The sequence below is a fragment of the Camellia sinensis genome, chromosome 6 (genome assembly GCF_055761805.1).
Source record: "Camellia sinensis isolate YWXY chromosome 6, ASM5576180v1, whole genome shotgun sequence".
Lineage (NCBI taxonomy): Eukaryota > Viridiplantae > Streptophyta > Magnoliopsida > Ericales > Theaceae > Camellia > Camellia sinensis.
In genome coordinates this window covers 116775473-116796667 of record NC_138966.1, presented here as the reverse complement: position 1 = coordinate 116796667, position 21195 = coordinate 116775473, and the positions used below count along the sequence as shown (strand labels likewise).

The 21195-nt window shown below is 36.2% G+C and overlaps 1 protein-coding gene across 1 annotated transcript; it reads left to right on the top strand.

Annotated features, from left to right (window-relative positions):
* The first annotated feature begins 3416 nt into the window (after positions 1–3416).
* Positions 3417–7285, top strand: LOC114285567 (cytochrome P450 81Q32). The gene is made up of 3 exons (XM_028228606.2): positions 3417–4050; positions 4935–5445; positions 6401–7285. Exons 1-3 carry the CDS (start codon positions 3440–3442, stop codon positions 7013–7015), a joined length of 1737 nt encoding a protein of 578 aa, XP_028084407.2. The 5' UTR covers positions 3417–3439; the 3' UTR covers positions 7016–7285.
* Positions 7286–21195: the final 13910 nt, after the last annotated feature.

The window sequence follows — 21195 nt, the reverse complement described above, 5'->3', positions numbered from 1 at the left end:
AAAAAACTCAAAAAAGCCAAAAAGTCATTCCCAAACCAAGCTTTTAAGCCCAGGCTAAAATAGTCAAAAAAGTCAAAAAGCCAACCCACTTCCCAAACGGAGGCTAAATAAAAGTATGACTTACAAAATATATATATTTAATAATAATAATAATTAATTATTTTAAAATAATTTTATTTAATTATTAAATGTTTTTAATATACTAAATCGGATCAAAATAAATATATATATATGAGTAATGATTTATTCCTCCTTTTTCCTCCACCCTCTTTGACCCCTCTCTCTCTCATTGGTTACCTTTTTTTTTTTCTTTTTCTTTTTTTTCCTACTCTTCCAATCACCCCCTACCATGTGACAAAGGAGGTGAAGGGGTGACCCCCAAAAGGGGTCCCAAGCATTATTCTATATATATATATTCTATTTCGTTTTACATTTTCAAAAACATTTCTTTTAAGTGGAGGGAGTGTGGGCCACACATTGACCATCCCAAGTAGTAGATTGTAATGGCATCACACGATCGTGCACCATATGATATATATATGTATATATATTGCTGGGATGGTCAATGATCATATATGATTTTCTTTAGTGAGCATTGACATTTAATGTTGCACCTCCAAAGTCCACCCAATCAACTTATTTGTCAGATTTTAATTTTTGTCTTAAAATATGTTCGGCCATTTTTGACTAATAATAATGAAGACTCTGGAGAAATTATTGAATATTTAAAAACAAGTTTAGGTAGTACTCTAAATGTATAATTATTAATTTAAATTATAAAATTAATAGAATTATTTATTTTTGTGTTCAATTAGTAATAAAATAGAGTATCTTTTAAAACATGTGGGCTTGTTTGGTTTGTTTTTGGGAGAGTTGTTTTTGAAAAAAAATTTGGGAAGAGAGTTTAGAAATTTTTTTGGTTTGTTTGATTTTATATTTTGTGAGAGTTTTTTTTTTTGGGAGTTTGGGATGATTTGATATTTTGTGAGAATTTGAGTAGATGTGTGTGAGAGAAAAAGTGATTGAGAATGAGAGAGGAAAGAGAAAAAGTGATTGATTGATGTGTAAGATAGAGAAAGTGATTTTGAAATTTTTTTGAAAAAAACTCAAACCAAACAATTTTTTAGAATTTTTTTTCTAAAACTCATCTCCCAAATGCAAACCAAACATACCCATAATTTCTCAAATCTTCAAGTCAAAGATATATATATATATATATATATTGTGATTTAGAAAGAAAATATGAAGAGAATTAAAACCCGACAATTATAATTTAATTGATGTAAGCTTGATCAGGAATTATCCCAACAAAGAGTCCCATATAATGGGTAATAAACAACTAGCCCACTAGCCTAATAATTAATTTAAGAAAGAGTCTCATAATATAAATTAAATAAACAACATAACAAAGGATTAAGGTTTCGTTTGAGAATATATTATTTTAGTAATTTTTTAATTTTTTATAAAAAAATTTATAAAAAAGTAGATAGAGTGGTGTGACAATTTATAATAATTTTTTTAACTTTTTAATTAAAATATATACTTAACAAACGAGACCTTAATCTAAGAAAGAGTCTCATAATAGAAAATAAATAAACAATAGAACGAAGTATTATAATTGAGAAAATATATTAAATTTGATTTCCTAAATTCTTGGATGCAACCTCCTTTTCCCATCAAAAAAATAAATAAATAAAATTCTTGGGGAACTCTACGGAGTTGGCCAACTAAATTAAGCCAATTAATTTCTAAGATATGCTTTGAGCAAGTGCATCTTCTCAAAATCGGCCAGGCTAAGGCTATTGAGGCCTGTGTCTTAAGCTCTAAAAAAATTGATTCAAAATAAAATCTTAAATTTTGTTCTGTTTTATAGTATCTTACAAATTCAAATAGGCTCAATTTATTTTTGTCGCTTATAAGACCAGTCTAAAAGGCCCAAAAAATTCTGTTGGCCCATCTGGAAAGAAAAATTTATTTATATGTGGTTTGACTCAATTGAAATTAAAATATATACAAACAAGTTGTTTGGGCTTAGTTTTTAATATTTTTGAGTATTTGTAATGATTTCTTCCTATTTTAATGTATAAATTATTATATGTGCAAGTAAATTTTAAAAAAAAATTTCTTGATACTTAATATTTTATGCATAAATTTTTTATTAAAAAATATATATATATAAGAGGGCCCATTTTTATAATCGCCTCATGCCTCAAAATTGTCCAGGCCGGCCCAGCATCTTCTCAATAAAACTAAATTGTTACTAGAATATCTTTTTTATTTTTTTAGACGACTAGAATGTCTTTATGTATTCATTAGCTTTCGAACAGCCCTCTCATTAATGAATCTATGATTAATCGAGGTTTGTTTTTGTTTTGTTTTGTTTTGTTTTGTTTTTTTTCGAACAGACTAATCAAGGTTTGTTTGACTATTGAAAATTGAAGTTAAAAGGCTTGTAATGTGAAAGGAAAATTTCTTTACAAAAAAAAAAATTATTAGAATAATGCGACAATAACCTTTTTTATAATTATAAATTATAATAATAAATTTTTTAGGTGATAATCAATAAATATAAATGATACATAATATTTTGCATAAAATTTTTGTATATAAATTCTTATAAGATTGATTTAGACTGATTAATTAAAATTTATGAGACTCACCATTTAGACCGATCAATTAAAATTTTATATTTATTATGTCACATTATTATTGTAAATCAAATTATAATTATAATTTTTTTTTGAAAGAATCTCAAATATTTTTTCATATTTATTTGTGTAACATTAACAAATATGAAATTACAACTGGGACTTTTAAAAGTCAACGCCGATGACGTAAAATTGTAACTTCCTCTTTTGCGGCTTCAAAGCTTCACAAAATATTGACCGAGTTTGTCTCCTTCTCGGTCAAAAGTATTTTGCTACAAAGAGCTCATTTGGCATAAAAAATTGGTTAAAATAACAAAAAAAAAAAAAAAGGGTAAAATAAGTTTTTATTTTTTATTTTTTATTTTTTTTCAATAAGATAAAACATCACATCTAACTCATAATCATTTTATTTTTTTCACAAAAATAAAAAAAAATTAAAAAATTTATTTCAAATAAAATTTTTTAACTTCAAATTAAAATAATTAAAAAATTAAAAAATCAATCCACATCCTAAAACGAACCCAAATTAATACATAAAAACGATCTACTTGTGTGCGTTCAAAGTAGGCTTACAACTCCTCCATTGGATCTTCTAGATGAATTGCCATGACTTTTTTACTATTATTTTGTTGTCGTTTTTTAACATAGAAAGACATGTCAAATTAAAGGTTAAAACTAATATAAATAACATTAAAAAAAACTAATTCTAAATTGACATAATATTACTTTAATATTTAATATAAGCTATTGAATTATCAAAACTAAGATAATTGTAAAGAATTCTGATCCTAATGGAATGGATGGAAGCTTCTTCCAAGACTTTTATATCCTCAACAATAGTCTTTCATGGCTTAAACATTGAGTACATCTTTTTCTGTCCTCAATTTGTAATCAATCAAAGCCTTGACTTTCTTTTTTTTTTTTGGTGTGGTTGTTGGTTTCTTTGGATTCATAAAAGGGAATTAAAAATCATTACAAGGGTGGGAAGAAGAAGCATACAAGCCAAAAAGACCATAGAGAGAATGGAGGAAGCCAAGTGGTACACCATATGTCTAATCATTTTCCCTCTCCTCCTACTCTTGTTCAAGCTAAAACAAAAGAGATACAAGAATCTGCCCCCAAGTCCACCTGGGATTCCCATCTTGGGCCATCTCCATCTACTAAAAGAGCCACTGCACCAAACTCTTCAAGCTATTTCAGACAAGTATGGCCCCATCATCTTTCTCCGTTTCGGATCCAGAAAGGTCCTCGTTGTCAACTCTCCATCGGCCGTGGAAGAATGTTTCAAGAAAAAAGACATCATCTTTGCCGACCGGCCACGTACCCTCTCCGGAAAACACCTCAACCACAACTACAGCAATATAGCTGCAGCCTCATATGGGGACCTTTGGCGCAATCTCAGGTAGGGTACTCATAAAACTCGAGAACTGAACAAATTTGACTTTTATAGTAAACTGATTCAATTATGTTTTTAAAAATAAAGATGCATATTAGATAGATTCAGTTCTCACTTAAGCATAGTCTAATTCAAACCAACTCGAGACCCAAACATATATACAGAGAGAATTAAATTTTACCTCTTTGGAGTTAAGTTAAAACAAGGAATTACTAGCCTAAAATTTGATTGTGACAATAAATCTCCTTGGGATCGAAACCAAAGTGAAAAACTCACGTTTATTACTATCTAAATTAACAGATTGTGACGTGATATCAACTTAAATTTTGAATTGCTAATATTTAAATAAATGCCCTTAAACCCTTTATGTGTGGCTTAGGGTAGGAGATTGCAGCAATTGCAAATTTCACTCTGCAATTTTTTGGGTTTGGCAATTTGCTTTCATTTGCCATCTCAGCCCAGATCTGTATGGGAAGTCTTAAAAGTGAATTGGGGATCTGATATGATTTTTGGGAATTTATGTTGTTAGAATTGTCTCTAAATGAAAATAAAACTAAGAATAAAAAAATTGTGTAATGAAATGACATACTTTTGTTTTTGTTCATGTTCTGTTACATTGTTCAAGGCTTGTTAATTATATTTATTTATTTATTACATGAAAAATTTATGATGATTTAAGATTAAATTTGAGGTTATGTTTTGTGGGAATGATTCACATATTTGTCATATAACGAAACTATGTTTCTAATCCAAACCAACCCAAATAATAGCAAGTTGGTTTGGTTTTATTTCAATGGATTATTGGCTCAATCTTGGATTTAAAAATTTGATTTAGTTATGATTTTAGTTTTAACCTGAACTAAACTGATCTATGCATACCCTAATCTCAGACGTATTACAACTTTGGAATTTTTCTCGACTGCTTGCCTAGAGAGGACATCTAATATACGAGAAGGGGAAGTGAAATTCTTGATGAATAAACTCATGAAGAACTGTAATAGTAATGGGTATAGTAAGGTGGACTTGAAATCCAAGTTTCATGAACTCTCATTTAATGCTATGACCATGATGATCATTGGGAAGAGGTTTTATGGAGAAAATGTGGAGGATGTTGAGGAGGCCAAGCTCTTTCAGAATTTGATGAAAGAGCACTTTGAACTTGGCAAAACATCGAATCCAGCAGACCTTTTCCCAGTGTTGCAATGCGTTGATTTATTTGGGATGGAGAAGAAAATGGTAGCTATAGCGGAGAAGATGGACGAGTTTTTGCAGAAACTAATCGATGAACGCCGTAGAATCAATGCATCAACAAAAACAAAATCATTAATCGACAATTTGCTGTCCTTGCAAGAAACAGAACCAGAGTTCTACACCAACGAGATTGTATATGGGATTATAATGGTAAGTTCTGTATCACATCATTTTTTATTTTTTGGAACAGTATATAGTTTTCAAATAATCAAAAAACATTGAATCATAGTAGTTCAGAATATTATTTCCCAAAAATATCCTATTGAATTTTTAACATTTATCCTATCTCTGTATTGTGGATTTGTCAAAGAAAATAAAATTTCTTATAGATCTTATAAATATTTGGGGGGGAGGTAGGTGATAATTTTTTTTTTTTTTAATGATATTTTCTGTGGATTGTTTTTATATTTTTGTATTTCCTTTACCCATTCAAATAAAATAACTTTTTACAATTTTCTTTCTATGCTATTATTTTTAAATTTTGTTTTCCACAAATCCAAAATTCAAAAATAGTTTTTTATTTTTATTTTTATTTTTAAAAAAGATGAGAGAATTTGTTGATGTTTAACCATCGAAAACAATAGATCCCAATGTATTTTCCCTGCCTAGATGCATTAGATGAAGAATTGGTAGCTCTAATTTCTTGAGTCACAGAGTAAGCACTAATTGCTTTTTCTTTCTGTCTTTATTTAACCTTTCTCAGATTTAACAAGTCACAATTAGGATGACAGAACAGTATTTAATAGTCAACTATTGATTGATGCAAACATGTGTTCAGATTCAGAACCACAACAACAAGCTTATAAGTCTGAATTTCTTATGTTTATGATAGTTTTGTAAAGTAATTTGAAGATCAGCCGCTCTCTTCTACACATTTTCTTTGTGGGTTTTGGTAGGGACACAAAAATTGTGCACAAAAAATACACAAAACCTTTACATAGATGGTCATTTATGCAGCAAAGTTTCGGTGGCCCTGTTTGTTGCAGTTTAATATAACTTTTGTTTACAGTTGATGTGGTAAAATAACTTAAATAAGAAAAAAAAAAACATGGTTATTGGAAAATTGGAGGGAATATACTTTTAATTTATGTTTTTTGATTATCAGGTCTTGCTAATGGCTGGGACTGAGACTTCAGCAACAACAACAGAATGGGCAATGTCACTACTACTCAACCATCCAGACACAATGACAAAAGTTCGTGCAGAGATTGATGATCACGTTGGACAAGATCGTCTCATAGTTGAACAAGACTTGCCGAAGTTGAATTTCCTAACTAATGTAGTCAATGAAGCACTTCGATTATATTCACCAGCCCCACTTCTACTCCCACATGAAGCATCTGAAGATTGTACTGTGGGAGGTTATGATGTCCCACAAGGCACAATGTTGATGGTAAATGCATTGGCCATTCATAGGGACCCTAAGTTATGGGAAAATCCCACGAAATTCATGCCAGAGAGGTTTGAAACAAGGAGTTGTGGAGATGGGTATAAATTTATTCCATTTAGCAGTGGAAGACGCATATGTCCAGGGACTAGCCTAGCATACAGGATGGTTGGGCTGGTACTAGGAGCCTTGATTCAGTCATTTGAATGGAGGAGAGTTGATGAAGAGGAGGTGGATATGGCTGCCGGTTTTGGCATCACCATGCCAAAGTTGAAGCCCTTGGAGGCTATTTGCAAGCCGCGTCCTTTGACGAGCAAAAATAGTCTTGTATGATGATTTTTCATTGAGTTCACTATAGAAAAAAAAAAAAAAAAAAAAAGAAGAAGAAGAAGAAGAAGAAGAAGAAGAAGAAGAAGAAGATGTAGAAGAAAAAATCGAAAAAGGGATCCAGCGACAATGAGGTGTGGAGTCCAAACACACCCTTTTGTCTATTATGTGTTTTTTGTTTGTCCTTAAAATGTATCTTTTGGATTTGTGCAATGCGCTAACAAACTTTCTGTTCTATATAAATTTCTCCCAGCTGTGGATGCTATGCTTTTCTGATATTCATTTACATTCCTTTTTTTGGGTGAATGTTCATTTACATTGCTAGTTCCTACATAAAAGGTCTAATTTCAACAATGAAAACTGATATCCTTGCAAAATTAGTCATCATAGCATTATTTCCAGATCAAAACCTCAATGAAATTGGATCTTAATTAGTCCTGAACTTGGAAAAGATTAAATATGGCCGGATAGACTTAATTTCCACCTACTAATGTAGGAATTTGTTTAAATATCCATTTTTAAAGCATCCTGCATGCTTGTTTGTTAGAAAATTGTATGGTGATGATTTCAGTAATAATAGAGAATATTGCTTCAAGGGGCATTATAGACGTCGTTGTCCTTAAAACGTTATTTGCCTTCACAGATACTGTAACAGGTAATGACATGATCATCTCCAACATATAATGAAGGCCTACCAATGTTGTTTCTCAATATACATTTTGCACTAATGAAGACTGACACTAAAATACTTTTGGTGATGCACAGAATTGAACTAGGTCTGTAATTCTATTTCTGCAGAAAATAGAACCCAGAAAAGAAGAAGAAGAAGAACAATAGAATGCCTCACGGAAAGCCTTATGAAAATAGGAAGATTAATACGAATTTTTCTATATGACCAACAATCATGTCTCTATTTTTTGAATTTGAATAATATGACTATTATAAACACTTATAAACTGTCATAAGGATAGTTTAAATTTTGGTCATTTGATCATAACATTAGAGCATTTTGGTTGTTCGATCATTGCAAATCATGATTGAAAAAAATTAACGGTCTTGATCAAACGTCACATGTAAAAGTGCCAAGTGCACATCTAAAGGACCACAATATGCTCAGTTGCTAGGGGTGCAACTTGGATGGGTGGAGAAATTGTTCAAACCCAGTCCGAGTTATGCTGATAGCTGCCTAGGCGCACTTTGTAAGATGTCTTAACAATGGCAATGGATCGGAGTTCCCGTGAGGGAGTTTATCACGCAGAAGAATACAATCTAGAAGAAGAAAATACCGAGAGAAAAACAAGAAAATTGAACCCATGTTCTGTCCATATATTTATAGTATATATGGTGGTTGTTGATCAATGGTTGCAACCATTGAAATCAAACTCAATAGTCACCATGTTTCCAAATATTGTGACTTTTCATTTCAAACTTCCAGCTGCTTCTTCCTGCGGGAAGATTGTATCACCATATAAAGATTTGATTCAGTGTGAGAGGGTCCACCATATTATGGTATGATCACTTCTCATACCTTCATCTCCCACTTGATCACATTATAATATTGGTGATAAAACCTGAGTTGGACATATTTACTGTGGTACCAAAATGTTGGACATGTTTACCTTGGTACCAAAATTTTGCCTCATGCCAACTTTCATCTATGAAATTACCTCATAGATCGATGTCTGATTGTGACTTGGCCATATGTGCGCAAGTTTTTGCCACTAATCTGACCGCACCCATACAAATGTGTGCTCCCACTGACAACACACTCCAGATGGCTTTAATTCCCTATATTTCAAGTGAACAACATCAATTATCGGTGCTGGGTTCATAGTCCATACCCAATCACCATTGACGACTTCAGCCGTACACATTTTTCATGTGTCGACCTACGCTGAAATTATTGTTAAGTGCTTCCTTTAAGGCCCATTCCCAGCAACTTTTTGCTGATCAAGTAGACAACATCATCTAGTCAACATGTTGCATATTATGGACTTTCATTTCATGCTAACTATGATGTCTGTACCGTGTCAGTTCCTCTACCTTATTACCTGACCAAACACATGTTTCCATGCAAGATAGAGTCACATAACATCGATTATCCAAGCGTCCCTAGAGTCATCCGATTATGCTTTTATTCAAGTAGCTAAAACCACCTAGCTAGGCATTTTCAATCCCATATTAGCTACATGTTCTCTGAATTTTTCCAGAGACAACCCTTTGGTCATAGGATCGGCCACCATCTCTTCTAAGGATATATAGTTGATTTTAATTTCTCACCTCTCTATTATATCTTGAATATAGTGGTAATTTACGTCAATATGTTTTCCCTTAGAGCTATTCGCTCCACTTTTTATTAATGAGATGACAAATTGATTGTCACAAAACATATTGACCGGTCTGGCAGGTATACCTAATTGTAAACTGTCAACAAATCGTTTTATTCAGACCACATTACTCATGGCTGTGCTGCAAGCTATGTGTTCAACTGCCATAGTGTACTTTGCAACACAACTTTGTTTCTTACTTAACCAAGAAATTGTTGTTCCACCAAACAAGAACACATGACCACTAGTAGATTTTCTATCATCTACATCTCTTGCAAAATCCGTGTTAGTGTATCCTTTTATGTCTAGATCACACAAACCAAAACATGGTTTCAAAATTTTAGTGCCATTTAAATATTTGAATATTCTTTTGATTGCTTGCCAATGTTCCTTACCTGGATTGAATTGAAACCTACTTACCAATCCAACTGCATGACAGATGTCAAGTCTTGTGCTTGTCATTGCATACATTAGGCTGCCGACTGCCTGTGCATATGGGACATCTCTCATTTTTTCAATGTCAGATTTATTTTGAGGACTCATACTTTTACTAAGATTTTGTCCCTTGTAAACAGGTGTGCTTAAAGAATTACAGTTATCCATATTAAATCTTTTAAGCACCTTGTCTAGATATTTTTCTTGATTTAGATATAACAATTTTGAATTTCTATCTCTTGAAATTCTAATTCCTAAGACATAGGTTGCAAGACCCATGTCTTTCATTTCAAATCTAGATGCCAAGAAAATTTTGGTTTTTATAATCATATCGTGACAATTTCCAGCTAACAATATGTCATCCACGTATAAAGACAACATTGCTAACTTATCATCATCTTTCCAGATTTAAACACAGTGATCTAATGGACTCATAGCATAGCCTATTTCTAAAATGGCTTAGTGGAATTTCAAGTACCATTATCTTGAAGATTGTTTGAGTCCATATAGAGATTTTTTCAATTTGTAGACTTTATTCTCGTTGCCTTGGATCTAGAAACCATCACGTTGCATCATATAAATTTCCTCTTTTAATTTGCCATTGAGAAAAGCTGTTTAAATATCTAATTGATGCAATTTCAAATCCATCCTGGCTACTACCGCCATTAGAATCCTTATTGAGGCAAATTTTGCAACAGGAGAATATGTATCTATAAAGTCTATTCTAGGTTGTTGAGTCAATCCCTTGGCTACTAACCTCGCCTTGCACTTCTCCAAACTTCCATCTACTTTGAATTTCTTTCTAAGAACCCATTTGCAAGCAATGGTTTTTTTTCCATTCGGTGGATCGGTTAATTCCCAAATATCATTTTTCTTGATAGAGTTCTTCATTCATTGCCTCAAACCATTGTGTAGCATCACTGCTACTCATTGCCTCATAATAACTAGTAGGATCATCTACTAAGTTATTAAGTTCTTTAACTTGAAAAACATAATGATCTTTCAAAAATATAGATGGACGTCTCTTACTCCCACTTATCTCAGGAATCGAAGCAGGTAAAACAACGTCATGTAATGTGCATTTCCTCCCACTATTAGATGGTTCTAGGAGAATTTATGGATCGGGTGACAAAGAAGGAAGAGAAGAATCCTGAGATACTTCGAAGAGCAATTCAATTTTTTCAATAGGAGTAACAAGATTAGTGGATTCAAGAAAAATAGCATCTCTACTTTCTATTAATTCACGTTCGGGATGGCAAAAACGATAACCGCTCCCATTTTGAACATAGCCAATAAACATGCATTCCCAAGTTTTACTTCCCAATTTATCCCTTAAAGGTTTGGAAATAAGTACATGTGCTTTACATCCCCAAACTTTAAGACTTTGAACATTAGGTGAAGTACCATGCCGGCATTCATAAGGAGTTAGAGGTTTGGCTTTTGTTTCGACTCTATTTAATATGTACGTAGCGGTGGAGAAGGCTTCCCCCAAAAAATGAATAGGAAGATCAACATGAGCCATCATAGACCTTGTTATTTCCAGTAGAGTATGATTTCGTCTTTCTACGACCCCATTTTGTTGTGGTGTGTGTAGACACCCCATTTTTGACAGCCCTTAAGACTTGGGCACCCAGATTCATCACTCAATGATAAAAATTATGCTGTACAAACATTCAATTTCTTCAGCAAGAAGAGCTTCTAAATCCCAACCTTATATCCCATTTTGGACCAAAACTATTTTAGACCTTAAAATCCTTTTTTTTTCAAAATATTTTTTCAAATATTTCTATGATGTTCCGAAACTCGCATTTTGTTTAAAATATTACACTTTTCGGTAAACCGAGTAAGAACAAAGTGGAAATAAATGAAGGGAGGTGAGCTCTTTGAAAATATTTAAAAACATCTTATTTATAGGTTTGGAGTTGAAGAAAATAGGAGGAGAGGAAAGAAAACTAGTTGGGCTTGGGCATCGATCCGTTAGGACGGAAATGAGTAGCCTTCACTAAAATAAGCATATCTCTTTGAACACTTAGAATTTAGATATGAAGCTACTTCCATTGGAAAGTAGACTTTTGGGGCTTCAATTTAGACTCAAGAATGACCTGAAACCGAGTCCGGATGAAAGAAATATGCCCGTTTGAAGTCGGGCTTGGAAGCAGATTTTTGTCTGGCCTGCCACCCACTAATAGTGGCCGATAACCCAATTTTTGTGGCCTGTCGGCCACTTGTGTCAAAACCCAGATATTTTTGACAATTGTCCCCCAAAAGCTTCAGCTGTTCCTATACAGATATTTCCGACCTGGGAAGCTGTTTTTCTATAAATACAAGGCCAACCCTCATGTTTTTAGGTTACAAACTCTATCTCTATCTTGCAACACACACACCTTACCCAAACACTTCTTAAACCAATATTGGAGCTGTCCTTGCTGAGATTATTGAGTCCAAATTTCAGCCCTTGAAAGTAAGAATTTGTGGGTTTGTTAACAAAAGAGTTACCTTGCTTCAAGATGTATAGTTTTGAGCATTTTTACACTACTTTTCTTGTTGATTTTGAACTATTTTTACTCTATTTTTATGGGCTAAAACTTGTGGTTTAAAGCTACCAAAGGTGGAGGGGTTAACTACCCTTCTTTAAATCTTGCTCTCTAAGCTTTTGCCCTTGTGTTTTCCATTCTTTTCTCAACTGTTTTTGAGCTTTTTACCACTGGTTTTCAAAGTTTTTCAGAGGCTAAAAATCTTGTTTTGAGGTCCCAAAAATGGAGGGGTTAGCCTCCATTCCTTGTGCTTGTTTACTAGCTTTAATTCCTCCATATTGTAGCTAACTTTTTCAAGCTTTTCCATATGAATTTCAGCACTGTTTTAATCTATTTTGGGACTGTTTTGAGTTGTTCAAGTCATTTATGCTTTGTATTGCATGCTTGTAGTGTAATGGTCCTCATAGGTTTGGTGTTTTAGGCATTAGACACCAACCTATTTGAGTTGATAGCATTTATTTCAAGCTTTCCATACTTGTGGTCTCCTCTAATCATCTCGACAACCTCCCTCATTTCTTGGTTTTTTCTTTTGCTTTGAGAGTGGTTTCAAACCAGTTGTTTGTTTAAGCTTGAGATTGAGGTTGTTATGCTTAATGGTTTAATCTCTTTGGGGTTTCATTACCAACGGCATGACATTTCTCTCATGCCTAAAACAACATTTGGTTTGGTATTTCTCTCCATTAGAGGACTTAAAGCCCATTTTTGGACTTAATTGATTAAGGAATGGAAGGTAATTAAAATGAAGTAATAAAACTTGGACTGAAATGGAACAAGATAATAAGCTAATTTGGTGTTCAATCGGACGTTAATTGAACACATGGAGACTTGAGTCATTTCATACTTGTTAAATGATGAAATGATTCAAGTTTCCAAGGTCAACCACTTTCCTTGATCAATCTATGATAGGGAGAAGGTTTTGTTGGTCTTTTGTTATGCATTTATTAAAATTGTGTCCCTTGATTCATAAGTCATCATGCAATGAGATTGCGCCGATTGATGATTTGCGAATCAAGTTTATCTCTCATTTGACCTGTTTGCTGATAACGAGAGGCAGGGTGGACAAACATCCCCTGAAAATACTTTGGTTTGAGCTCTGTTTGTTCTCTGTTGCTGCAGAAAAGAACCAACATCAGTGGCCGGCAAGCTACTTTTACTGGATGACAACTCACTATTAGTGGCCTACCGGCCATTACTTCTGGGTTGTCGGCCACTTTTTCAGCCAGGTAGTATCTTTTTTCCAGTAGAACAGAGCAGAAGTTGAGGTGGAAAAATAGTGCAATTTTCTAACTGTGCTACAGAGGCATTCTGGTAGCAAAACGGAGAGCATTATTGGGTGGAAATCCGTATCTATGCATGAATCTTCCCTCGATTCTTGGGATCCGTGAAATGATGTTGTAATATTAGTATGTTGTGCTTCGAGTAGCGGATTTGTAACTAATTAGCTAGAATAGCTAGTTAGTCTTGTGTTGTACTTATTTAATTAGCTAGAATAATTAGTTAAATTTGTTGTTGTAATAATTAGTTAATTAGCTAATGTAGTTAATTTATTTCATTTGGTTTTTAATAGTTAGTTAATTAGATAATTAATTAGCTAGTCTTTTCATTCGGACCCGCTTGTGCGAGGGCCAAACTTCTAATAATGTGTATGTCTTCCAACCCCACGTCTTTCTCCCTTTTATTTACTTGCTTATAATGGGTAGTTTAGAACATCATGTTTCTTTTAGCATACTCCATGATTTGCATCCACTTGTCTTGCATGCATCGAGGCTCGGTTCATCATTCTAACAAGCATTGTAGTTTACATACTTTGTTGAATACGTGTTAAAACTGCATGTATCAAGTTGATTCGCATGTCATAATTAGTAGCTGAGCCTATTAATTGCATCTTGTATGTATTACATTAGGCATCTTTCATTAGTTAGGGACATGCATGTTTTCTAACGTTTTTCTTTCTTTTGGCTTGCCTTGGAGTACTAAATGAGCATTTCTTGCTTTAGCATATCGCATGCATGTGATTGTTTCCATGTCTAGCATATTTGCCATGAGGCTAAGTACTTAATTGATAAATTGCTTGAATGCTTGTGGATGAAGGCTAATTGCTTGAATTAGAATTATTTGAGTAATGTGCATATGAGATCACTTTTTTGAGTGGTACATACTCGAAACAATTTTCAAAAACAAACATGAAATCAAAGTGTTTCAAATTTTGCAAATTAGTCTATACTTGTGTGTACATCGCATAGTAATGCTAGCCTAATAATTGGAACAAGAGCATATAATGTAAATAAGATTCACATCATGATTAGTAGAGGCTGATCTTTGATCGGGCGAGTGGGGTGCTCAATTCATGACCTTCCCCTCTCGTACCTAAGTTCCCGAGCTGAGACAATCTTGGTGATGACGGACAAATTTCTCAAAATTATTTAGGTGGTGACTCTATATATGGCAAAGTAGCCCATTTTTGGTATTTTGATTTAAAATCGATTTTTCAAAAGATTTGCTGAATTTGAACTCTTTTATGTTTACCTATTTCACATTGCACTTGTGAAATTAGATTCAGAACTACGGAAGTCCGAACTCTAGGGCTAGGCATATCCGAAAAGAGCACGAAAACTCGAGCTACAGTGTGTATGGCATTGTAAACAAATGTTTTATGCCATTGTCCTTGTAGAAAGAATCCCTAGCTTCATATTCACCTCCATCATTATTCAAGTGTTTAATGGACCGACCAAGTTGCTTTTCTACCTCTAATTTATATTCTTTAAACTTGTCAATTGCCTCTGATTTGTGTTTAAGAAGGTAAATATGTCCATATCTTGAATAATCATCAGTGAAAGTAATAAAGTATTTCATGCTGCGATGAGTTTTAGTTCTTAAATGACCACAAATGTCCGAATGAATTATTTCAAGTAATTCTGATGATTTTCAATGTTTGAAAAATGGCTTGCTAGTCATTTTGCCTTTGATACATGGTTCACATATATCAAAATCATCGGAACATACTTTAGGCAATAAACCACTTTTAAACATTCAAGACATTTTATTTTTATTAATGAGCTCTAATCTTAAATGCCACAAATAAGAACTATTACTTGTAGAAACATGCAAATAATCATAAATACATACTTTATTATTATCAATAGAAAGAGAGTACATGTCATTCACTCTTACAACTTTCACTAAGACACTTCCTTTCTTAATCAATACTGTGTTAAACCTAAAATTAATCTCAAAAACCTTTTGGGTTAACACCGGAATTGAAATTAAATTTCGACGAATGCTGGGTACATAAAGCACATCATGAAGCACAATGGAAGTTCCATTAATAGAAATTGACAGTTACCAATGCCCAAAACATCACTATAGAAGTTGTTGCCCATGTAGATTATGTGTTCACCAATCTTCTTTTTAGTAAACTCCACGAACTTGTCTTTGTTTTGCACGATATGCCTAGTTACAGAAAAATCAATCCATTATGAATTTGATGAAGGTTCAAGCATCATTGCTTCAGAAACGGTCATCACAATTTTCTGCTTGTTTTGAGGACAAGTGGCTTTGATATGACCTCTTTGACTGCACTTGTAACATGGACCAACTTGATGCTTGTGATGTTGTTGTTTTTGCCATCCTTGCTACTTTTTCATCCTTTCTGGAGCCCTTTCTTCCATTTTTTCTTGAAAGAAGTAGTTTTTTCTTGTTGAATGGGGTGTGGGAATTATTTTATGGTTGTAGTGAAGATTGTGCCATCAATAAGTTAGAAAACAAACCTTCTCTTCGCTTTCACTTCTTTCTTTCTTCTTCTAAAACTAAGAGTACAGATAATGCTACCATTGAAATCTCTCGTCCACTATGAGTTAGAGATGTGACAACATGATACCAAGACAATGGAAGACTATTAAGTATGGTAGTTACTTGTATCTTGTCCGGTGAAAAGTGATCAGCGTTGGATAATTCTTTAGCAATTAATTCCATTTGATTGACATGATCACCAACACTATCATTATCACTCATACGAGTGTTATTATATTTGTCCAAGAGAAATTGAATTTGAGTGCCCGATCGAACTCCATACTTACTTTCTAGTGCTTCTGTACGGGGAGGAAATAATTCTCCTCGTATAATCCTGTTGACCAAGTCCACGCTTCTCCGTACGACGTCGCTTTGTCACCTGAAAACACAAACGTGAGCTAGCCGGCGGGTGTGTGCCGGAAACCTCTCCGATGCCTAAGTCAGAAAACTTGACAAATAGACAAAGCTCTAAGTTCTCAGAAAGATTGTGTTCAATTACCTCCTCCAAGGTGATGCTTGTGAGCTTTTATAAGTTTCATATGGCACAATCCTAGTAGGACTTGTATTTCTCCATGTAGAGTCCTCCTAGGATTCATATTCTTAAGGATAATGCTTATCCTTTCACACCCTCCCCCACTGCTTAAACCAAGTGGGATGGTTTTCTCCATAGCCGAACTACCACACGGCCGAAATAACACTGGCTATGCTGAGCCACAGAGAAGGCCGAACTATCCTTAGCTCGGTCTTCTCCTTTAACTCATTACTTCGGCTGCCCCTGTTCAACCTTGGTGTGCTTAGATCAAACTTCCAAGTAACAAGTTTTGACCGACCTAACCAGATTGTGTCATGACCGGACTAATTCTGAAACCGGTCTTCCCAGAACATACTGCGACCGGACTAACTCTAAGACCGGCCCTACTCCGAGTTGTCTCTGGACCGGAGTAGCCTTACTCTTCCTTGGGCCGAAGCAACTATCTCTTCTTGAGCCGGAATAAACTCACCTCCTTGGGCCGAAGTAACTTTGTCTCCCCAAGGCCGGAGTAACCTTGCCCTCTAGGCCGGAGTATTCAGTACGGCCTTTTTACCTAGTCCTCTGCGTTTTGGGCCTCAAAACCCAACTCGAAGCTCGGCCCAATTTTCCCAAAAATTACCCTCTCAATTGCCCCTTAATTCCATCTGTGCAACATGATTGGGATTACCAGCCTTCTGGCCGAGCTAGAGTTTGTTACGCTTTTTCAGCCGAGCTAAAAAACCCTTTTAGCCTTTCCAGCCGAACTAAGTTTACCTCGGGTATCACTATGTCCGGTCAAAACGTCTCTTCAATCACAGCGACTGTAACACTTCCCATTCCAGTGACACGTGGCAAACTCTGATAAGCTGTGACCAACTGTCATGCCGCCCTTCAGAATTTTTGTACTGTTCCCGCTTCTTTTTGCCGCCTTTTTCTCTCCCTTCTCTCACAAAACAACCTTTTTACTCTTCTGAATCATTTACCTGCATCTACCTTCTCTCTCTGTCTTCATCTTCTTTCTGTGCCTCTACTTCCATACTCAAGCTTGTGTTCTTGCTGCCACCGTTTCCGACTCCAGTCTCCTTTCTCTCTTTTCTGGTAAGAAAATCTAATCATCTTGCTCTCTATGTTTTCGTATTTTACTTTCCATGCCTTGTATGTTTTTTGCAAACATCTTTCTCCATTTATCTGCTTTGCTTTTGTACTTTTTATGAAGAAACCAGTAGAACTCCATGCATGTATGAACTATTTTGTAGGAAAATAGTCTTAGATCCAAAATCACCTAGCAACCGGACTAGGATACTGTTTGTGTTATGTATGTAGATAGATTCAGAGAATGACCGAACTAGAACTTGTAGGAATGTCAGTAGTTTCTTCTGACCCACTCGAGCCAAGATAAGTTCACCGAACAAGCTTGCACTTACCAAACTAGGTACTTCGGTCTCCAACCGAGCTAAGACCTTGGGGCCAAGCCGGCTTTCTTAGTTCTGAAACCGAACTCGGAAAGCCGCCCCTAGGGGCTCAGCCGGAGTAACTTTCCTCACACCGCAACCGATTTAGGCCTTGGGACTAAACCAGCTTTCTTAGTTTTTTAGACCGAACTCAGAAAGCTGCCCCCAGACGTTAAACCGGTCTAAACTGCTCAAAACCGAGCTAAGAAACCTTCTGATGAGCCGAGGTAGAACTAGCCCACTAAGCCGAAGTAGGATTTGTATATCTTGCTTATAATTTGTAGCGCGGTCCAACGATCTGTGCTTAACCCCTTTGTTTTCTACTTTGCAGACTTAGGTTGCCCAGGCACTCCTGCGTGTGCTCAACCGAGCTACTGAGCCTAGTTTTTGTACCGAAATAATTTATTCATAAATTATACAACAAATGGGTAAGTATAGATATTTAGTCGAAACCCCTGGTGGCATGGCCGAATTTAGGCAAGATTACCAGATTCCTAATGATGTCCAACTGACGTTGGCCGAAAAAGATGCTACCCCCTGGAACAATGAAGGCTTCGTCCCCTTTACCCTTCAATCCATAATAGAAACCGGACTACGGTTTCCTGTCCAACCGCTAATCTGCGAATTTCTTAGACAGACTAGGTTATGCCCCACCCAACTATCCACCAATACATATCGTATTATAATGGGGATAGCCGCATTAAACCACCAAACCGGACTAAATCTTGGTCTGGCCGAGATCTTTCATCAATACTCTATTGGCTCAAAGAATGCTGGGTGGGTCTACTACCTTAGAATTCGCCGCCGTCGAGAGAAGATAATCAAACACACTCCGGATAAAGATCTTAATGATGATGATTTCTTTTGGGTCTCTGGGAACTTTGAGGATTTTCAAGCTCAAATTCCTGGCCGACCTATAAATTGGAAAATGGGAGAGCCTGGTAATTTTACTTCGGTCTTCTGCTTTGTGTTATCTCGGTTGTTTAGTCTATTAGCCGAACTAACACTTCTCTCTTTTGTGCAGATTTCGCCCATCTCCATTCCTTGTATAGCTATCCCAACCTCGGAGTCTTGCGAGCCGCATTTCGGATTAAAGAAAGAGATTGGGCCAAGCTTCTAAATTTTGAGCCGACCTATCGCTACAGCGGTCGCCGAAAAGCAAGGGTGACTGACTTTCTTCTTGAAGAGGCACCGGAGCCGGACCCAACTTTGCCCGAGATAAGACTTGTCCCTCTAACCGCAGAAGAAGAGATGGCGAAAAGGAGCAGAGTCAGGGCCCTTCTCACCGAAACAGCTAGGCCCGAAGTGGCGCCTCCCAGCCAACAGCAGCCTGCTGTTGTCGCCCTTCCTTCCCAACAGCCATCCTCTTCCCGCCGAACCAAACGTGCCCGAACTTCCGAACCCGAACGAGTTTTGATTGATGAAGAAACTCCTATTCAGCCGAGCTTACCACCGAGCCCCCAACCGGAGTCTTCCGACCGAACCATCGGCTGCTGGGCACCGAAATTAACCTTCAACGACCGAGACATTCTAGACACAGACTCGGTCGTTGCTGAGAAAGACCACCTATTGGCCATCAACCTGGCCAAGAGCGTGTGTCTGCCCAAAGACATGGAACATCACCAAAAACAGTTAACCACCGAGCTGAAGTCCATCCGGTCTGCTACTAAATCCATGATTTTGGTTAGTGACTTCGGTTGCTTTTCTATTTATGTTTCTTTTTCTTTTTAACTCTTTCTTCGGTTAAAGGGAAGTTGTTTGCTTTGGCAGGCTATTCAGAAAAACCAAATCACCCACAGGAAGGTACTGGAGCTGAGGAAAGTGACTAGGCAAGCAGCGGCCGAGGCAGAGGCGAAATCGGCCGAACTCGAAGAAGCCAGAAAGGAAATGGCCGAACTACGAGGTGAGGTCAGTCGTTTGACCGGAATGGTTAGTTCGGCCGAGGCCGAAAAACAAAAGACTGCCATTGTGCTGAAGGACAAGTACTTGCGTGAGCTGGTAAAGCTTGAAAGAAAGAAAGACGCCGAAATGAAGGAGAAGGCGAAGGAGGCTGAGAAACAAGGTTTCAAGAGGGCAGAGGATGCTTACGCCCAACAATGCAATGCTGCCAAGGAGCTTTTCTTTAAGTGCGGCTGGAGGGGAGCCGTTGAGAAGCTCGGTCATGATCCTCAGACCGAGGTTTTCAACCCTCCAGCCTACTTTATACCGAACTCCCTGATGGAATATGCCATGGCCATGCAACAGCAGTTCCTTGAGGGCTCAGATGATGAAGACTCTGATGAAGACTCTGCCCCTGAGGATACTTCGGTTGTGAATGCAGATCAGGTAGTTCGGTCGGAGCCCATGGTGGAAGATCTGACTCTTGATCAACCAAGTGAAACCGTGGCTCCAGCCGAACCCATTCTTCCTTCTGAAAATGTTGTTGCGTCCGAAACCGGTCTTCGGGTTGACGCCGATGTTGCCTTCGATGCCGAAATAGATGAACTTTTCTCTTAATTTTGTACTCTTTTCTTTGTAACCGAACTAAGCCCCCTTGTAATGACTTCTCTTTTGAATGAAAATTTTACTTCTCTTGTTCCGGTTATTGTGTGTATGCTTGTATTTGTAATGTCTTCTATTACTCCAAGTGTTATTTCGGTTTTTGGTTGGTTAAACTATACTTGCCAGCCAACCACTCCTTAGCCGACATAATTACTTCAGCTGAGGAGTATTAAGTGTTGGCTTAATCCAGCCAACCACTCTTCAGCCTTACACTTACTTCGGCTGAAGAGTAACAAGAGTTGGTTTATTCCAGCCAACCACTCCTTAGTCATGCACTTACTTCGGCTAAAGAGTACAAAGTGTTGGTTTATTCCAGCCAACCACTCTTTAGCCTCACACTTACTTCGGCTGAAGAGTAACAAGAGTTGGTTTATTCCAGCCAACCACTCTTCAGCCTTGCACTTACTTCGGCTGAAGAGTAACAAGTGTTGGTTTATTCCAGCCAACCACTCTTCAGCCTTACACTTACTTCGGCTGAAGAGTAACAAGAGTTGGTTTATTCTAGCCAACCATTCTTCAGCCTTGCACTTACTTCGGCTGAAGAGTAACAAGTGTTGGTTTATTCCAGCCAACCACTCTTCAGCCTTACACTTACTTC

Coding starts and splice junctions, on each gene's coding strand:
- LOC114285567 (XM_028228606.2), top strand. CDS start 3,440: ATGGAATGGATGGAAGCTTCTTCCAAGACTTTTATATCCTCAACAATA. Junction 4,051..4,934: donor GACCTTTGGCGCAATCTCAG/GTAGGGTACTCA, acceptor CCCTAATCTCAG/ACGTATTACAACTTTGGAAT. Junction 5,446..6,400: donor TTGTATATGGGATTATAATG/GTAAGTTCTGTA, acceptor TTTGATTATCAG/GTCTTGCTAATGGCTGGGAC.